Here is a 12,822-nt window from a genome sequence, read left to right as displayed (position 1 = left end):
TCATTTTAAGTAAAATTGGATGGGTATATGGACAGGATAGGAATAGAGGGTTATGGGCTGAGTGCAGGTAGGTGGGACTAGGTGAGGGTAAGCGTTTGGCATGGACTAGAAGGGCCGTGATGGCCTGTTTCCGTGCTGTAATTGTTATATGGTTATTTGAGATGAGTGTTTTTAGTAACAGAAAGAGATACAGTAAATAATCAAACTCATACCAGAAAGCAATCCAAGCAGATTGCTTCTACACATCTTAAAAGAACCCAATTGATAGTGGAGACATCACTACACATTTAATAATTTGTTACAGAAGGGTATTGAACCAGACGACAAGCAGATAGTTAATACAATACCTAAATTAAGGGGAATAGAACTCGCCTCAGGAATTACAGGCTAGTTGGTATTAAAACAAAAACACAAGATATAGGATCAGAATAAGACCATTTGTCCCATTGAGTCTGCTCCACAATTTCATCATGGCTGATCCACTTTCCTACTCAGTCCCATTCTCCTACGAGGCCACAAGGAGCAGAAAGATAATGAAACCACCCTCAAAGGGGAGGATAGAAGAACTTCTATTCAGCAGAACATTAATGAACAATGGAATTCTCTGACCAAATTTGGTAACGTTGAGGAGGAAGCAGAGCACATACACACGATGCAATTTATTTTAATTTTCACAAGTCCCCACACAAGGTTCCCCATCATAACTACTAAGCCCTGAGATTGCAGTGAAAAGGAGCAAGCAGCTGAATAGATTGCTAGCTCACATATGGACAGAAAGCAGTGTGGAAGCAAAGCTCTTCACAGTGCTGGGTAATGGTGTTTTAAGGGAATCATCACCGGGACTCCAGCACTTTAACAACGTACATTCATGTGTTGGAACCAAAAGCCCAACTACTAAATTTGCAGTTGAAACCAAATTTGGGATGGGGGTCGGGAGAACAGTGAACACTGAAAAAGAAAATTATACAGAACATCATCAAAACTACAGAACAGGGAAACAAGCAAAGATCAGTGCAAATAAATTCAAGGGGATGCATTTTGGTAAAAAAAAAGGCAAGATGTGAGATCACAAGTGCAAGTTCTACATGGAGTAAACATAGAAAACATACAGCACAATACAGGCCCTTCGGCCCACAAGGTTGTGCTGAACATGTCCCTACGCTAGAAGGAAATCAAAAAGATGCTGAAGCACCAGAAGATGCCATACAGGTTAGTAAGATCATTAAAAGAAAGTATTCAAACAAACATGGAGTTATTGTGCTAAACCTGCACAGAATACCGGGCACAATGCTTTACAGTACCAGTGACCCGGGTTCAATTCCCGCCTCTGCCCGTAAGGAGTTTACACATTCTCCTCGTGATTGCGTTGGTTACCTCCAAGTGGTCTGGTTCCCTCCCACTTTCCAGCTGACAGCCCAGGTAAATGCAAGAGGCCAGCAAACAGACAACGCGAGGGGTGAAGCCCTTAGATGTAGATGAGTGAAAAGAAGAGATCTGAATACACAAACACAAGCCTGGGCTGGCTGGACCACACAGCCTGATTCTGTCCCACATTCCCTGTGTAATCTTACATATCTGCTAAGCAGCTCCAAATTATGACTAGCTTCCTAGTAAAATCAGCCATTCACCAGTTTAAGATCAAAATAACCCGCAGAGTGAGAATGCTACTGCCTGTGTGACAAAGGGAGAGTTATTTTTGGGACCAGTGATTTGCTGATCATAGTGAACCATTCAGGCAATATGACATGTACAATCCATCCTGTGGGCGATTTCATATAAACCACAGGCTTTAAGTTTCCAGTCTGCTGTGGGAGATTCCATTCCCTCTTGACAGCCAAAAAGCACCCAGAGACCATGGGATTTTCATGAGAGCACAAAACCACAAGTCGGTAGATAGTGAAGTTGGGAAATAAATGTGCACTGGAGGAGACATTTAAAGAGGCAACCACAGAATTGAACTTAACCCAAATGTTCGTCCAAAACCATACGCAACAGAAGAGGAATTGCATAATTCGCCTGGGACAAATGCACAAAGAAACATTTGGCAACCTTCCCTGCCTTGACATGTAAATTCATCGTGCATATAAACAAGTTATCACCTGAAATCGGATGCCTACCTTCTTTCTGGTGGAGCCACTCTTAGATAAACAGGATTTCTCCAACGACAGGTAGCCTCCTATCACCTGAATATCTTCAGCAGCTGGGTAACGCTTCTTTAATAATGCCCCTAGTTTGGCAAGTTCCTCAGTTGGCTGCTTGTCAGGAGAGATCTCACTTGTGTGGGTAGGAGCTTCTTGGCTACTGTTTGCTGGCTTTCGCTGAGGGACAATGATGAAGGTATTTCCACTCTTCCGTTGCATAAAGGGGTGGTGTGGCCCACCAAAGGATTCACTGGGAGACTTGTCTTTTTTTACAGATGGCTTTTCGATGGTTGATTGTTTTGAGGTTTCTTCCGTAACTAAAATATCATCTATGTTAGTGACAGGGAGGTCACCTTTTCTGATCAGTACGACAGCAGATTCAGCATCCTGCTCTGCGTCTGACAACTCGGTGGGCAATATGCTTGATGTTTCTTCACTCGATGAAAGCTGGGCATTCGTGTGCCTGGAATACACATCATAACTACCTTTTGATGTAGGTTTACTCAAGGTCTCTTTCATCTCAAAATCTGCTCTGGAAAGAGGAGATTCTTCATCAGACAGGTCCTCTTTTCTTTGATCGTTTTCCTCTGGCTCGCCTGAACTTCTGTCTGTTTGAATCACAGTGGGCGCAGAAGCATTAACGTCAGGTTTTGGCTTTTCATCAGATTTATTGCTCACTTCCCTGGAATCACAAATATCCCTGGATGCCACAGGGGCATCCGCTCTTTTCTTTGGAATCACAATAAATGAGTTCTTGGATTGCTTTTTAAGATTTGCCAGCGCTCTTGCTTGGATATCATCCTCTGGAATGGACGCAGCATCTGGCGGAGTGGCAGGAGCGATCTCAAAGGTGTTGTTGAGACTGGTGGAAGCAGACACGCCATTGCATAGGTTTGGAGTGACTTTGGCTGCACCCTCCACTTTCCCCAGATGAGTGGGATTCTCAGGCAGAGGGGCACAACGAACCTCAGCCGCAGTGAGTGAGGGTGCTTCAGGGCTCGATTTGGGAGATTTTCCAGAATCCACTTCATACTTTGGCCCCCATTTATCAGTTCCTTTGGAGACTTCCACACCGGACGCTTTAAGAGGAGTGGGCACCCGGACATTCCCAACATCATTTGCATTTGAGGGATCTTGGTGGGCTATCTCCCCATCCTTCACTGAGTTCACATGGTTCCCCACAAAATCAACTTCGGAAAGACCATTCTCTATTACCTTACTTCCCTTGCTGGTGCAATCTTTCAAACCATTCTCGTTACTCCTCTGTGAAGGGGATTTCCAAGGGTGCAAATCCTTCTGCCATCCATCAGTGTGCAAACCTTCAAACTGCTTACGATAAGACGACACAGAGTAAGGTCTGTCTTCAGAAAGGCTGGTACCTTGATCCTTCAAGGCAACATGGGGAAGGGAAGACGTAGCGCCTGGAGACAGGGAGGAAGGGTGTCTTATGGGGGACGACAACGGGAGTGTTTTGGAACGAGAGGGAGACACGCTGCTCACGACAGGACCAGGTGATCGCCCAGCCTCCGAGAGCGAGCTGCCCCAGGATCTAGACTGGGCATCCGACCGTGCTGAACCATAGTTGTGTTTAGAGAGGACTAAAGGTTTTGGCATCAAGGGTGGCTTGCTCTGTCCGTCCTTGGCGGAGAATCTGTCCAGCAGATTCTCCGTGCTCCTCGACCGGGCTGGCTTCACGTAGTTTTGGTCAAACTTCTCGAGCAAGCGGCTGACTTTGCCGTGCAGGTGCCCCGAGCCGGCCTCCTCGGCGGCCAGGGTGCTCAGATTCTCCTCGCTGCGGCTCAGTGGCGCCTCGTAGACGAACACTTCGTCGGCTCGGATCTCGGTCACACCGGCCTCGCCGTCCCGCGGCAACAGCTCGCTCAAGCTGCCGACACGCGGCGAGTCGCCGTGCCTGGGGCTGGCCTCGGAGAAGTAGTCGGGGTCGGACTCGATGATGATGATGTTGTCGGCCCGGATGGTGCGGACGCCCGGGATGTGGCCGTACAGTTCCAGGAGCCGCGGCAGCGAGCGGCCTGAGGTCGGGGCCGCGCCGCCACCTGGCTCACGGTCCCCCTGCCGCCGCTGCCGCCTCTCCCGCTTGATGAACGGGTTTTCCTGGACCGGAGCGATGCTCTCCGACAGCACGGAGCCGCCATCCTCCGCCTGCTCCAGCGGCGGCTCCGACCCTTGGCTGGCGCCCGGGCTCTGCGCCCAGCCGCTGGCAGCTGAGGCTCGGGCTCGGTCCACCGCCTGCTTAGCCTTCCGTCGCTCCAGAATCTCCCTCTTCCATGCCGGCATCCTAGCCATGGCTTGGGCGTCCGGAACCGGCTCCTGGGCGCGGGGCGGCAGCCTCTGCTCGCTCAGCGACATCCCGACCGACCGCTCGCCCTCTCCGCGCTGACTGACTGGCCAGCCCGGAACCTCTGACTCCGGCTCCCCCTTCCTCCACCGTCCCGCCGGCCACCGCGCCCCGGCCCGACACGCCCCCGTCTCCATGGCGACCACAAACACAATCACGGGAGTAGCTCCGCTGCGCCACCTGCCGGGAGCGGCCGACTAATCCAGCCCGGAGACGACTAAGTTTCCAACCTCGTGACAGCCAACCTGGGACAACTTTTCTCCCACTTTGTCAAACCCGTGTTAATTTCCTCTGAACTTCAACAGTTCCTCCGGAGTAGCTTGCAGGACTTATTTATTAACATGTTAAACGAATCATTAGCTAATACAGGAAAGTGGGGATGAGGTAAAAAATCTTATTTTATACTGAAGTAGGAAGGTTGGACGGATGATCATTTCCGTTTTTGTTGTTACCTTATTATTCCTCTCCTTTACCATTTGTGTTTCTATGTTTATCTGCAACCCTACAGGCAAGTAAATGTCATCATTTATGTATGGTAGGCTATATCATAGCCAAAGCCATTCTTAATTGCACCGAAGAAGTTCACGGATTCATCAGCATTTAATCCAGCAGTGGAAGGATGCTACGTAAATAAGGTGGCCATACTGGAAATCTGGTGTAAAACAGTATACGTGTTGACAGAAATGTAATTAGTGTTTTGTTTTAGTAAGGTAGAACTGGCATGTGCCCTCATAATCATTCGAAAATATACGCATAGAAATGCCTATGCACTTTGTCCTCAATAGCATTCAACAAGTTAATACTTCTCCAAAAACCAGGAAAGATAGCACCCTCTGAATGCCCGCCCTGCCACTAATCTGAAGCGCTCATCGCTCCCTGAATTCACTTTTGCACACCACTTTCAACCACGCCTCGTCCTCCGACTTGATCACAGACCCGCTGGCCTGTGTGGGTTTTAGCTGCAGATGCTGGAAATCTGAAAATGCCCTCAACACTCAGCAGGTCAGGCAGCATCTGCGGGAAGAGAAAGGACATTATTATTTCTGGTTGGAGACACCTCCTCAGTGACGGTGAGGTGCCGAACAGGTTTACCAGGATGCTGGCTGGATGACAGGGCATGTGCCGTAAGGAGAGGTCGGACAAAGTTGGATTGTTTTCTTTAGAATGCTGGAGTCTGAAGGGAGATCTGGTAGAAGTTTATAAGAAGCATAGTCAGAGTAGACAGCTGGTATATTTTTACCCAGGGCTGAAATGTCTAATACCAGAGAACCTGTAGAAGGGTGAGAGGGAGTAGGTTCGAAGGAGATGTGTTTTTTTTTTACATTTAGAGTCTGGGATTGCACTGCTGGGGGTTTGGTGGAACCATTCAACCATTCAAGCGGCTCTAGGATAGGGTCATAAAAGTGCAGAAAATGTAAGGATATGGACCTTGTGTCGGCTGAAGGGACTTGTTTATCTGGACAGTTACTTCTACTTTAATTCGCCCGTTAAAGAGCCCGAAAGGCCCGTTCCTGTGCAGTACTGTTCTAATTTCATTATTACTATTGTGGTGTCGACCTGATAACGTCCAGCTTTAAACTGCTAGAGCTGGCATGAACTTATCCCGTTTAGCACAGTGTGCCGCACAATACAAGGTTGAGTGTTTTTGTGCAAAGGTAGAACTTGTTTTCCGCAGGAATTGTGTGATGGTCACTCATACCAACGCTGGCTTGGTCAGATTCTTCTACAACAGCAGATTGTTTAGGATGAGGTCGTAGCTTCACCGCTTGTGTGGTTGTCTCTTCGCCTGCCACACGTTTAGTCCAGCCGCTAGGTCCTTCTGCTACTGAGGCAACCTCGGATAATGAAATTCCGCCCCCACCCCACCCAAGCAAATTACATTCTATACATTCCTAGAACTCCCTGCATCATTGTTCTTCCTGGTAGAAAACAAACGACAATTAATGCTTCAACAATGGGAGATATGGCGAAACACTCCCAGAAAGCACTTCCCGTCATTGAGTCATCTCATCGGGTGGGTCTACGCTGCTAGAGGCAATGGCGGGTTCTTGTGCGGTACTGTTCTATGTTCAATGTACGGAGAGGGAAATTGAGCTACCTCCTCAGGTGAATGACCTTTCAGAAACCTGATTAAAGATCATCGACCTGAAGTTTCTCTCACCACAGAAGCTGCCTGACCTGCTGAGCAGTCCCAGCTTTCTCTCTCTTCATTGTGATCCAAGACTTTCATGTTGGCTGGAGAGTCTAACGCTGTCTGTACAACTTCGCAAGAATGATACTGAAAATTCATCAAGTGCGGGTGCTGAAAATCTGAAATTTTTTTAAAAAAAGAGGAAGTGGTGGGAATATTTCACACTGCCGGTAGTATTTGTGGAGAAAATAAAGCGGAGTTAGGGTTCTAGTGAAAAATTCTTCAAAAGAATTGGCAAAATGGGAAATCAAGTTGGCGTTGATTTGCAGAGAGGGTGTGTGGGCGGGGGATTTTCGGACAAAGGGTTCATCTCCAAAATGGTGTCGCCAGGACTGCTGAGGTGATTCTGACGAAGATTCTCCACCTGAGACTTGGCTCTATTTGCCTTCCCACGGGTACAACCTTACCCCGTCGCGTATTTCCAACATTCTTTGTTTTTGTTTTAGAGTTGCAGCTGTGCTGGGGTTTTCGTTTATTGAGCTGGTCTGGTCCCACTCTTCACAGAGCCGTCGCGGGGCTTTATTAAAAATCCAGAGGTACACTAGTAATGCGATGCGCTTCCAGCGCTTTGTTTCCTGTTTCAGAGTGTTGCTTGAGGAACAGCTCTCCAAACGTTCCTGGGAAAGACCTTGCAGGTTTGAGTGGACTGGGAGTGCATGGAGGCGTGGAGTCTGTGGCGGGAACAGACTCCTGCCACAGACCGGGCGGCAGGGCAAGTAGAATTGCGAGAGCCATACGGTACGTCATCAATGACGTAGGGTGCCCTCGGGGAGGGGGGGTAGTTGATGAGAGATATGAAAGTGAGAGACTATTAGTCACGATACACAAGCCAAAGCTGGTTTTGTTTAAGTTGAGAGGTGACACGATGTGGCTGACTGATCTGCAGCTACAGCAGTTAAGTGCCAGTCACACAGCTGTGGGTCTGAAATCATGTCTGTATACAGACCGGATAATTATAGCACATTTCCTCCCCCAAATGATGTCAGTGAAATAGACTAGTTCCAAGTCATTGTCTTCAACGCAGCCTTTTCTTTAACACAAGCCCAACTGCCGTGCAGGATTCAGACCCTGAATCTCTACTCTAGATTACTGATTTACCAATCCAGTAGCATGGCCAATATTCTACAATTGTAGTAGATCTCCCTGCACATCCCCTCCTCATCTCTCAGCAGCTCACCGTCCCTGAGATGTATTAAACAGCTCTTGCGGTTCTGCTTCTGATGGTCTTCCCTCCTCAGCCCCACTCCAGTGCCTGCACCCCCAGCACAAGCTCCTTGCCTGCTCATCTCTCGCTCCAGGTCAACAGAGCAAGCCTGGCAAAGCAGGACTGAAGACAGCCACAGCAGCCCAGCGGGAAGGGGCCTGAAGGGACACTGGATGCCAGAAACTATGACAAGCTTTTGTCTCTCCACCCTCACTCTTCCAAAGATTCAAAGTACATTTATTGTCAAAGTATGTATGCAGAATCCAACCCTGAGATTCATCTTCCCACAGACAGCCACCAAACAAAGAAAACAATGGAACCCGTTCAAAGATCAATGCTCTCTCACACAAAAAAAATATCACGCAAACAGCAACCAAAAAAAAAAATGACAAACGAAAAATACAGAATGTGGAACACGAGAGTCCTGGCACATTCAGTTCAGCTCTGTGTTTGTCATGAAGACACAGGCTGCCTCGGTTCAAAGTCGTCCAAAATAGCAACCAAAAAAAAAGAGCGACCAGGAATCAGAAACACAACATAACATGAACTACAGAGCCCGATCCACTGACCATGTCAATGAAACCCTGCCCAAGACCCCAGACTCCAGCACTATTGAGGGAGAGAGACTATTCGAACACAGGGACTTTCCTTTGGGAGAAAGACAGGGACCGTCACACGTACCTTCCTCTGGCAGCAGTGAGCGAGAGGCTGACAACACAGCACTGAACACCGGCTTGCCCTCCGCACTTTTCAATATTCCTTGGAGCTTTAATTGTTGAGGTCGTAAAGAAGTGGAGTCGATCATGGGCTCACTACTATCTCCAGGCTTCTCGGAGCTTTAATCATGGAGGTCGTAGAGAAATGGAGTCGATCACTACCGTCTCCAGGCTTCTCAATCTCAAGGCCACACACTTCGCTCAAAGCCTTACGGAACAGCAAAGTGCCAGATCACTCAATCGCCCCAATTACAGATCACCAAAATGCCGATCACAGACTCCAACAATAGCAGGACCACATTTGAAAGAAAAAGACAACAATAGGAAATTATAAAGATTTGTCTTCCAGGCTCTGGAGAAAATGCTCTGTGCATGGCCATATCTATCTTATTGATGCAATGATTAACTGCCAGGCTGCAAAAGGGCTTGATGGATTCCCACAACTCTGGAACAGCCGTCAATAATCACAGTCACAAGTAACAGTAGTTTGTCAATATAGAATTCAGAGCCATAGTGTAGACTGGTGTGGACTTCTACACACCAGGGCTGTGTACAGTAGGAGCTGTACATTGCAACTCAATTTGAGGAATGAATGCCATTCCTTATCCAAAGTAAAAAGGCTAGAAAAGCACAACAGGTCAGGTAGTCTCTGTGTTATATCTGAGACTCTTCATCAAAACTGAACTTTGATGAAGTGTCTCGGACTTCAATTATTAACTGTTTCTCTTTTCATGGATACTGACTGACCTGCTGAGGTTTTCCAGTATTTTCAGTTTTTAATTCAGATTTCCAGGATTTTTCTTTTTCTTTTGATTTTCATTTCTTATCCGAAGGCTTGCCCTGAGACATCAGATGGAAACCAGCAGTTACAAAGTGTGACTTGCAAGAAGTGTTACCTGCCTTACACAGAAACTGCCATTTAGTCTTCGGGTAACCGGGGTCTGTGGCTCTGAAACTCTACACACAAATGCAGAGATCAGCCCCTGTCTGGTATACTCCCTCTGCCATTCGAGGAACGTCAGCAGCAAAAAGAGGTGTACTACGAGATGTTTGATCACAGAGGCAAGTGTAAAGAAATAATATACATGGGGAAAGAGAGTGAGAGGGAGAAAGAGATTCAGGGAGCATATTCTATGAATCAGAGTTTTGTCAACTTAAGGTAAATCTGCCAGCGATGGAATTGGTGTATTATTATCATATGTACTAAGATACGGTGAAAAGCTGTTTGTACAGATCAAATCAGTACATTGTGTATTGAGTAGAACAAAGAAAAACAGAACATGGTAATACTCGTGTTAGGGTCACTGCCGGAGACGGAGTGAGTGATTTGGAGAGGAACTGTTGCAGAAGAGTTTGGATGCCCCTCCATTTAACCCAGGCGTGAGGCTGGATTGCTCCAAGCGCCGAGTCAATTTGGTGAGGACGAGAACAGTGGCCAGGTGTGTTGTTGCTGTTGGATTCGAGTCCTGGAACGTGGAACTACCCAGAGCTTGGACAATGTAAACATTGGCCCAAATAGACTGGAAGCCCAAGGGTCGGGTACAGAGGTGAAGGTAATGCTGATTTTGCTCGCTCTCCAATGAATGTTCATTTATTTCTCCGTGGCGCTGAGGCTGTGAACTGATCCGGCTGCTGTGCATTTCTGCCCTGCTGGTGTGATGACTGGGGATTGAGGCTTGGTCTGCACCTACTCCAGCTGCTCTGGGGGTGGATTTGGGACTCAGTCTGGTTCAGGATACTGTTGGCTTGCTTCTACTGTTTGCAGAGTGTGTTTTTTCCCTCTCTTCCTCTGCACAGTAGTTTCTGATCTTTTATTATTGGGTTATTCAGGTCTCTTGCTTTGTGGCTGCCAGTTAGCAGACAAATTTCAAGGTGTGTAATTTATACATTCTGTGATAATAAATATGCTTTAAATCTTAAATGTTGAATCTTTGAATTACGATGCAAAATAAAGAGCTCTGTAGCATTTCACAGCCAGTGACTTGTTAGTCAGTGGTCAGAGTCTGCGGCAAGGACTGAAGGCAGTAACTTGATACTAAACTGTATGAACTGTTCTTCCACTTTCACACAGAGCTGGCAAAAGCTGGAACTACCTCAGTCTCCAAAAGAATTCAACATGAAGCCCGAAGTGGAAGTCTCCAAAGGAGAAGGAAGACAGTCTGCGGTCTTTTGTATAAGCTCCCTGCATTCTTAAAATGTCATGAAGTGTTTCACAACCAAAGAACCACAGCTGATGTGAGATTACAGTTGATGTGTAGCTGGACACAGTTGCAATAAGACGCATTTTATGTTGGAGGGCTGCAATTGACCAAAGAACTTGTTGCTTTGCTCTCAGCTGGGGACATGGGACTTTCTACATCATTTGTACAGCAGACACATAACTGTCTACATCTACAGCAGATAGTTTCCTGGCCAAAAAAAAAAAACATTTGTTGGTACACTCCTTCAGTTTGGTGGCAGAGTTAGTCTGATGGTGCGTTTGGGTCTAAAAGAGGGCTTAAGCCTTGGGGTAAGAAATGAGGTGGCCCTTAGAGCAAAGACATTGCATAATAGAAGTAGGAAGTCCTGCTGTTTGTATACAATTACACTGAGCATTGGTGCTGTCAAACCTGTATACAGCTTTCGTCTTGTTATTTAAAGCAGGAACTAGTTGCATTGGAGCTGTTCTGAGATGGCTCACAAGAATCAGTCCTCAAATGAAGGGAGTTTGCTCCACAAGAGGATGAGTAGGCTGAACACTCGCTCAACTTTAAAGAATGAGAGGTGATCTTGTCTCGACAAAGCAGGTGCTGAGGGATAGACAAACCAAAACTACAGATGCAAGAAACCTAAAAATTCTGGAGACCTTCAACAGGTCAGGTTGCATCCCTGAAATGAGAAATGAGGTACATCAATAGAGAAATGAGGTACTTCAATAGAGATATGAGGTACATCAATAGAGCTGTAGTGGAGCGTGTATCAAGCTTCCAATTCCTTGGTGTCCACATTTCCGAGGATCTCACCTGGTCCCTGAACTCCTTCATCCTGATCAAAAAGACTTCCTGCGGAGCATCAAGAAAGCTCACCTCTGTCCCAGGATACCGACGGACTTTTACCGCTGTACCATTGAGAGCATACTCACCAACTGCATCTCAGTGTGGTATGGCAATTGTCCCGTATTGGACCGCAAAGCACTCCAGCGAGTGGTGAAAGGTGCCCAGCGGATTGTCGGCACCCAATTGTCCACCATTGAGAACATCTACCATAAACGCTGCCTGAGCAGGGTGAAAAGCATTATCAAGGATGCATTTCACCTTAACCACGGACTTTTTACTCTCCTCCCATTTGGTAGGCACTACAGGACCCTCTGCTCCCGCACCAGCAGGCACAGGAAGAGCTTCTTCCCTGAGGCTGTGACCATGCTGAACCTCACATCACAGTGCTAAGCAATATTGCACCCACATTGAACTGTCTCAGTACTTTTATATTTGTGTGCTGTAGCACTTACTTTTTATTCAGTTATTTTGTAAGTAACACTGTTCTTTGCATATTCTTTGCTAATTGCATTTCATAAGCTTTGTATCTGTACTCAGCACAATGACAATAAAGTTGAATCTAATCTAATCTAATCTTTGACCTGTTGAGTGTTTCCAAAATTGTCCGCAGATCCTGAGAGGATGTTTCCCTTGTGGTAGAAGCGGGACGATAGTTTCAAAATAAATTCTCATCCATTTAAAATGGCGTCGAGGAGGAATTTCTCTCAAAGGGTCATGGATCTCTGGAATTATCTACCCTAGAATCATAAAAGCTGAATTGCTCAATATATTCAAAACAGATCTAGTCTGATTTTTGGACCATAGTGGGGTTGAGCCTAATGAGGATTAAGCAGAAACGTGGCCATCAGATTCAACCAGACCAGCCATGATCTTTTTGTGTGGCAGAGTGGGCTTGAGGAACACATAACCTACTCCTGCTATTATTATCCTACTATTAAGTAGTAACATATCCAAAGCTTTCTGGTATCTTAGCAGTGCTGGAAACTATCCACCCCCTTTTCTATTCTTGAGATATTACCAATTCTATTCAGATAAACAAAAGATGTTATTGTAACATACACACACACACATTGGAATGCAGAAAGCTCTTGAACTGCATGTTCCACACCTTAATTCATGCCACTGACATCTGCATCTGCATCCCACACCCTGCATGGTATTTACTAAAACTTGTTT

The 12,822-nt window shown here is 46.6% G+C and overlaps 1 protein-coding gene across 1 annotated transcript in view; it reads right to left on the bottom strand.

The window, feature by feature from the left end:
- The window catches only part of tprn (taperin), a 72,061-nt gene extending 67,498 nt beyond the window's left edge, over nucleotides 1-4,563 (bottom strand). Inside the window, exon 1 of the mRNA XM_073052148.1 lies at nucleotides 2,118-4,563. Within this exon, the coding sequence (XP_072908249.1) occupies nucleotides 2,118-4,511 (2,394 nt within the window). The 5' untranslated portion in view covers nucleotides 4,512-4,563. The remainder of the gene's footprint in view (nucleotides 1-2,117) is intronic.
- Nucleotides 4,564-12,822: the final 8,259 nt, after the last annotated feature.

Source organism: Hemitrygon akajei, chromosome 7 (assembly GCF_048418815.1).
Source record: "Hemitrygon akajei chromosome 7, sHemAka1.3, whole genome shotgun sequence".
In the NCBI taxonomy this organism is placed as follows: Eukaryota; Metazoa; Chordata; class Chondrichthyes; order Myliobatiformes; family Dasyatidae; genus Hemitrygon; species Hemitrygon akajei.
Note: the sequence above shows the minus strand (reverse complement) of the source record. Positions and strands in the feature narration are given on the sequence as shown.